This window comes from Lathyrus oleraceus, chromosome 3 (assembly GCF_024323335.1).
Source record: "Lathyrus oleraceus cultivar Zhongwan6 chromosome 3, CAAS_Psat_ZW6_1.0, whole genome shotgun sequence".
In the NCBI taxonomy this organism is placed as follows: domain Eukaryota; kingdom Viridiplantae; phylum Streptophyta; class Magnoliopsida; order Fabales; family Fabaceae; genus Lathyrus; species Lathyrus oleraceus.
In genome coordinates this window covers 2,710,973-2,718,903 of record NC_066581.1, presented here as the reverse complement: position 1 = coordinate 2,718,903, position 7,931 = coordinate 2,710,973, and the positions used below count along the sequence as shown (strand labels likewise).

At 37.0% G+C, this 7,931-nt stretch overlaps 2 protein-coding genes across 2 annotated transcripts; one reads left to right on the top strand and one right to left on the bottom strand.

The window, feature by feature from the left end:
• The first annotated feature begins 1,896 nt into the window (after positions 1 to 1,896).
• LOC127128793 (uncharacterized) lies at positions 1,897 to 2,799 on the top strand. The gene has a single exon (XM_051058165.1). It carries the CDS (start codon positions 1,897 to 1,899, stop codon positions 2,797 to 2,799), a length of 903 nt encoding a protein of 300 aa, XP_050914122.1.
• Positions 2,800 to 6,276: 3,477 nt separating this feature from the next.
• Positions 6,277 to 7,513, bottom strand: LOC127132041 (uncharacterized protein C594.04c). The gene has a single exon (XM_051060910.1). It carries the CDS (start codon positions 7,383 to 7,385, stop codon positions 6,411 to 6,413), a length of 975 nt encoding a protein of 324 aa, XP_050916867.1. The 5' UTR covers positions 7,386 to 7,513; the 3' UTR covers positions 6,277 to 6,410.
• Positions 7,514 to 7,931: the final 418 nt, after the last annotated feature.

Below are 7,931 nucleotides of genomic sequence, written 5' to 3'. Positions count from 1 at the left end.
CAAAGAATCAATAGAATTGAGCAAGAATTTGAGAGAATCGAAGAGATCAAAATTTCTGGAAAATACCTTCAATGGAGGTCTGGATTCAACTGATCTTGATCTTGCTTGTGCTTGATCTCACTCTACTTGCTTGCAGAAGAAGGATTGGATGCTTACACGGCTGTGGATTCTTGGAGATTTGAATTTCAAAACCGTGCAAATTCAACCTCAAATTCAAATGAATTTCTCAGGTTTATCCTTTGCAAAGTGAGGGTTAGAGATGGGGGATCAAAGTTGGTGCAAATTTGTGTTCATTGCTGAGTATATGAGGCTCTATTTATAGTTAAAACCATTGATATTTGCACACTTGAAATCACTTTCCAAATTTGGTCATTGATGATGCATGGGTGCATGGGCACGCATAGGCCCATAAAATCATTGCCATAAGTCCACAAATGAATGTTAGGTAGTCCGAATTCAGCTTGGATTGCAAGGCAAGTGTGCATTTGGATTTGAAGTTTGATCCTTGCCAAGTGATGACACCATGTTCATGCCATGTGCAGCCTATGCATTCCATGTCCAAAATGAATGAATTTGACCTCTTTGGAAAGGTGAGATCAAGAGGAACAACTTTCAGGTTCAACACTTTTTCATTTGGATCTTGGAACTTGAAGAAATTTGAGGTGGAAGTTTGGAAATTTTTGACATATCAAATTTTTTCTAAGTGTCAAGTCATATGTCTCAATATTCCACCTTGCTTAACTTTTTATATGAGCTTCAAATGAGAAAAGTGTATTCATCAAACATGTATCTATCTCAAAGAAATTCAAAATGGTCACAAATTTCATGTCATTTGGATTTGAAATGATAGAGTTATGTATTTTTGAAGTTTGGAAAAATCATTTGATCAATGGTATAGGTCAAAAGTGACCTATAATGTAACCTCATATCACATGCTCAAAAGAGTTGAATCAGCTCCCACTCCAAACATCAAAGTTTAAGTAAACACATTGAATTTGATTGTGCAACTTGGAAATATTTCATATCATAAAAATTGAGCAAGTTATGGCCTTGGGAAGTTGACTTTCAAATTAGGGTTTAGACAAAATGACCTCTAATGTTTCAACATAGAAAATGATTTTCCAAGCAAAACTAGCTTTAGGTATCAACATGAAAGTTGTTTGGAATGTTATTTAGAGTAAGGTTTCTCTTGTAATCATTTTCATATGGTGAAACGTGTAGGAGATAGGGTCTAGGGAGACCTAGTATTGATCAGATGAATCCATCTCGCCAACCACCATCAACCAACTTGCTAACTTCCAATCCTCTTGAATTTCTTGGCTCATGGTAGATCATATATGCATAAGATGATTAATTTTGAAGTGTACCTTGATAAATTTGATCAATTGGTGAGATAGCTTGTTGGAGAAGTTACTCAAGATACCCAGTCAAACTAGGGTTTCTAAGGCAAATCACCCTCAAACTCTTGAAGAAAACATGATAAATATAACATGTAGAGAACATTGGGACTCATATATGATGCTCATAACCATTATTGGATCCATTCTTGGTTGTGCTCTTTGTTCATGAGGGTCTCAAACCCTAGATGTGAACTTGATGAATCAATGGAATCATGCCCTTCCTACAAAAGAGTTAGACAAATGCAAAGACATATTTTTGGTATTTTGGTTAGTGAAATGATAAAATACAAGTATGATATAATCACAAGGTACTTGGTGATCTCTCCCAAAACAAACCCAATGAAAGAGGGGTAAGGAGGATGCCAAGGTATGATCCCAATGCTAGTGCTTATGATGAAATTACATGAGGGATCTTAGGGTTAAAATTGGGGTCTTACATCATGTTAATGCAATTTCCCTACGGAGTGGAACTACTTACGATGAACCCGTAAACCCTATGTTGAATAAACCAGAACCCCCCAAGAAAAATGTTGTGACCACACCTGAGAAACAAGTAGAGGAACCAGTAGAACCTGAGAAACAAAAAGAGGAAGAAGTTAAAGATAAGGAAGGAGAGAAAGATACTAAAGTTTACGTACCACCCCCTCCTTACAAACCACCAATCCCATTTCCGCAAAGACTTAAGAAAACCAAATTATACAACCAATATAAAAAGTTTGTAAAAGTGATTGAGAAACTCCATGTCGAGATTCCATTCACCGAAGCGATCACCCAAATACCATCTTACGCCAAGTTCCTTAAGGACATCCTAACTAACAAACGAAGACTTAATGATCCTAAACTCTTAGAATGCAATTCTATTGCCGAAAATAAACTCGCTAAAAAGGAGAAATACCCAAGAAGTTTTTCTATACCTTATGTTTTAGGAAATCATGTTATCGATAAAGCACTCCTGGACTTAGGAGCCAACGTGAGCTTAATGCCTTTATCCGTTTGTAATAGGTTAAACCTAGGAGAAATGCAACCAACTAGAATGTCCCTTCAATTAGCCGATAGATCCGTTAAGCATCCAATGGGCATTTTAGAAGACATCCCAGTGAGGATTGGCCAACTTTATATTCCTACATATTTTGTTGTCATGGACATTAAAGAAGACGAAAAATTCCCTATCCTTCTAGGTAGACCCTTCTTATCAATAGTTGGGGCTATAATAGATGTCAAGAAAGGAAAAATGACTTTTGAGGTAGGTGATGAAAAAGTAGAATTTATATTATCAAAATTCTTAAAAGCACCAGCCATAGACGACTCATGTTATGTCATTGACATCATCGACAAATGCATAAGAGAGTTAGACCAAGAAGACCCGTTGAAACAATTAAATTACCTTCGACTCCCATAATGGAGGACGGTGAATTTAAAGACCCTTATATAGATGACAACCTTCACGAATTCTTAGAACTCACCCCAAACCATATGCCATATCCTAAGAAACCATCAATAGAGCTTAAGAAGCTACATAAGAATATAAGATACGAGTTTTTGGATAAAGAACTAAATTGTCCCATCATAGTAAGTGCCACCTTAAATGGTGATGAAACAAATAAACTCTTAGATGTTTTAAGAAAATATCCCACAACTCTAGGATATAACATTTATGATCTCAAATGGATAAGTTTGTCCGTGTGTATGCACTGGATTATGCTGGAGGAAGATTCTTAACCCTCCAAAGAACATCAAAGAAGGATAAATCCTATACTGAGTGACGTGGTATAAAGAGAAGTGTTGAAGCTACTAGAGACTGGAATAATATACTAAATCTCCAATAGTAAGTGGGTAAGCCTTGTACATGTGGTACCTAAAAAGGGAAGTGTCACAGTAGTATAAAATGAAAAAGGAGAACAAGTAGCTAAACGCATAGAAAGCGGTTGGCGTATGTATATTGATTATAGAAAACTTAATAAAGTAACTAGGAAAGACCATTTCCCGCTCCCGTTCATAGACCAAATGCTTGAGCGCCTAGCAAAACATTCTTACTTTTTCTATTTAGATGGATACTCAGGATTTTTGCAAATTCCCATTCACCCCGATGATCAAGAGAAAACAACCTTTACATGCCCATATGCAACATTTGCCTATCGACGAGTGCCATTCGAACTATGCAATGCCCAAACTGCCTTTCAACGCTGTATGATGTCAATCTTCGAAGATTTCCTCAATGAGATCATGGAAATTTTCATGGATGATTTCTCGGTATGTGGATCCAGTTTTAAAAATTGTTTAACTAACCTTGAGAAAATTCTGGAACGATGCGTGGAAGTCAATCTCGTTCAAAATTGGGAGAAATGTCATTTTATGGTCACTGAAGGAATAATGTTAGGACACATAGTATCTGAGAGAGGTATTGAAGTTGATAAGGCTAAAATACAGGTTATAGAAAACCTCCAACCACCTAAGACAATTAGAGAGATCCGAAGTTTCCTTGGACACGCCGGTTTCTACCAATGCTTCATTAAGGACTTATTCAAAATAACAAAACCCTTAATAAATCTTCTAATGAAAGACGTTGAATTCATTTTCGACGACAAGTGCCTACAAGCTTTCAAACACCTTAAACATGCACTAATCTCCGCACCTATTATGCAACCGCCCGATTGGAGCCAACCTTTCGAAATTATGTGTGATGCAAGCGATTATGCTGTGGGTGCTGTGTTAGGGCAAAGGAAAGATAAAAGAGTTCATGTAATTTACTATGCTAGTAGGACATTAGATGATGCACAACTTAATTATGGCACAACCGAAAAAGAACTCCTCACCGTTCTTTTCGCCATCGATAAGTTCCGATCTTATTTAGTCGGAGCTAAAATCATAGTTTACATCGATCACGCCGCCATCCGATATCTATTCAGAAAAAAGGATGTTAAGCCTAGACTCCTTCGCTAGATTCTTTTGCTACAAGAATTCGATCTAGAGATTCGTGATAAGAAAGGCACCGAGAATGTGGTTGCTAACCACCTCTCGAGGTTCGTATACCTAAAACCATATCTTATTCCGATAAATGATAAATTTACCTATGACAGACTTATAATCGAAATTAAAATCAATCGTTATGATGACCCAGACCCTTATTTAAAACCAGACATTGAAAAAGCTTTTGTATTAACAAACGTACATTGGTACGCCAACTTTGTAAACTACCTAGCCACTGATATGATACCCCTCGACCTTAATTTCCAACAGAAGAAGAGATGATTTCACGACATAAAACACTTCTACTAGGACGAGCCCCTCCTATTCAAGAGAGGCACATACGATATATTTCCTCGTTGTGTCCCTGAAGAGGAAGTAGATAATATAACAAACACTGTCACTCTGCACCATACGGTGGACATGGGAGCACGTCTAATACTTGCACCTAAATACTCCAAGCAGACCTTTTCAGGCCAACGTTATGGCGCGACGTCCATGCCTATATTGTCAAATGTGACCAGTGTCAACGCACTGAGAACGTCTCAAGACGCGATGAAATTCCTTTGAAAAATATCCAAGAAATAGAACTCTTTGATGTCTGGGGAATATATTTTATGGGACGTTTTCCATATTCGAGGGAAAATAAGTACATTTTAGTAGTCGTTGACTAAGTGTCTAAGTGGATCACAGTTGTAGCTTCACCCACAAACGACACTCGCGTAGTCATCAAATTATTTAGAAACTACATATTTCCTAGATTTGGAATGCCTCGCCTCGTTATAAGCGACATATTTCCTATATTTGGAGTGCCTCGCCTCGTTATAAGCGACATAGGATCACATTTCATATCAAGAATATTTAATAACCTTTTAAATAAATATGGAGTAAAACACATAGTAGCAACACCGTACCATCCGCTGACCAGTAGTCAAGTGGAAGTATCAAATATGGAGATTAAACAAATCTTAGAGAAAACCGTTTCGATATCCCGGAAAGATTGGTCCCTAAGACTACAAGAAGCATTGTGGGCTTATAGGACCGCGTTCAAAACCCCTATAGGAACAACCCCTTATCAATTAGTTTACGAAAATTTTTGCCACCTACCGTTTGAACTAGAACATAAAGCTTATTGGGCCATAAAAGCCCTCAATATGGACTACTTAGCAGCTGGTGAAAAACGCATTCTAGACATCCATAAGTTAGAAGAACTACGTCGAAATGCTTACGAAAATGCCATCATCTATAAAGAAAGAACTAAAGCATGACATGACAGAAAGATAGTTAAAAAAGAATTTAACGTAGGTGATCTCGTACTTCTCTTTAACTCTAGATTGCGATTATTTCCTGATAAACTACGCTCAAGATGGACTGTCCCTTATGAGGTCACCAAAATCCTAAAATTTGGGGCAATAGAACATGTTTCTCATTAATTATTTCCTGGTATCTATTAGAAGTTTTCATTTATCAAACATCATTGGTAGTGCTTTGCAAGAACATGTTTCTCATTAATTATTTGTGCTTTATCAAACATGTTTCTCAAAAATTTACCTTCCTCTACCAATGATCTTACAAAACACTACCAATGATCTTTGATAATTGAAAACTTCCAAGTTAATTGAAAAATTAGAGACTCATTTTTAGCATCTATTATTTTTTATTTTAGGTAATCGGACAAAACTGTCTAACAATAAGAAAAATAAAGTTTTGATATTATAATAAAGTGGCACAATGAATTTATATTTTATTGAATAGATATTAGCTAGTATCTATATAAATAGAAATTTAACCTTAAAAAATTGCACGTGTCATTAGAAGATGAAAGCTATATAAGGATTTAGATGTATTTATGGTGGTAGTTCATTATCTCAAGTTTATATGGTGATGTGTTTTTATTAAAAAAATCAGAATATATGAAACAGAATACTTTGCTTTAGCTCGCAACTCTTTCTCCATAATAATCACCAAGAAACAAAATGAAAATGATAGAAACCATGGTTGGACAATAAATCACACCAAATCTCTTAATTATAAGAAAAACATGGATCAACTATTCTTAATTTTGAATTCTAAAGCTGAAGAAGCAGATGAGTTGAACTTGAATTTGAAGCAAGGGATCCATACAGAAGTTGTCTTCTGATACATCCTATATTCCTCTTCTCTCTTGTCTTGTTTCAACATTCGTTGTTCCACCAGTTTTGTCACATAACCCAAACACACTGTGTTACCCAATGCTCCTATGAATGTCCATCCATGTCCCAAATTCCAAGCAAATACAACCAGTCCCCACCACCATAGTTGTTCACCAAAGTAATTTGGATGCCGAGAATAGTACCATAACCCACTCTCAAGAACCATACCCTTGTGATCATCTCCTTCTTTAAAATTGTTTCTACTTGTGACAAAGTTGTGTAACTGAGTATCTGCAAAGTATGCTATGAGGATGCCAGACAGACACACAAGTGCGGCTACCAAGTCCCATATGTTGAGAGGCTGATTCACCAAGTGGATAACATACATGGGAAGTGATAATCCAATCAGCAAAAACTGGTGAGGGAGGTAGATGGAGAAGAAGGAAGCCCACCACCAATGGTTTCCATATTGTTGGGACATATCAATGAAACGCCAATCCTGTCTGGCACCCCATTGCCACCTTTCTCGTCTGAAGTAGTTATGAAAGAGCCTTACACTCCACACCCAAGTCAAGATGATGACAATCTTTGACCTCCAGAAGTTATAGTTAGACAAAGGGTGGGAGGAATAGTAATGGACAAGCATGACAGGTATGACTGTCCAATAAGGGTCAATCATCCAGTGGCTGGATTGGATTTGGGCAATGAGCCAAAAGACGAGATTAACATTGAAGAAGAAGAGGATATTAACTAATAGAAGAGGGTGCCATGTTGAGATAATATTAAGAGATGGGTGAGTGGAGTTATGGATGAATGAAAGGTACAAGAGGATGGAGGGAAGAGTAACCAACAATGCTATCATGGCATTCTTCATATTGCTACACCCCATGCTCTTTGATCGATCATATATATGATTTCAATATGCATAATCTTGTGGCTTCTGCTATATATATAGCCAGCCAGCTAGTTCAGTTTCTTCTTAACTGTGCATAGCCACGCCCACGCCCCAAGTGCAATGATTTGGAAGATATTTACTTTATAGTATATCTTTAAGTCAAAAGGAAACAAAGGTCTCTTTAGGAGTTGAAACCAGCTGCAATTTCATCCTCAAATATGATAGCAGTACTGTTTGTAATGCATCGCATGACAAATTTAATCTCAAAAAGGGTTGGCCCTACATCCCGCAGTCTACGCAGAGGAAAAGAGAGTACATTTTATCACACTTGGGTATCTTAACCGGAAGCACCATCATTGTCGTCATCATCATCATCTATGTCTGCTGCTCTTGTATGGTAAATTCTTGTTATTAAAGAACAATACTTTGCTCCACTCACAATGGACACCATTCCTTATTCCTCACCATGCGCAGAGTACCTCATGCTATATTCAAATTAATTTCTACATATAGCATGCAATATTTGACATTCAGAAACAT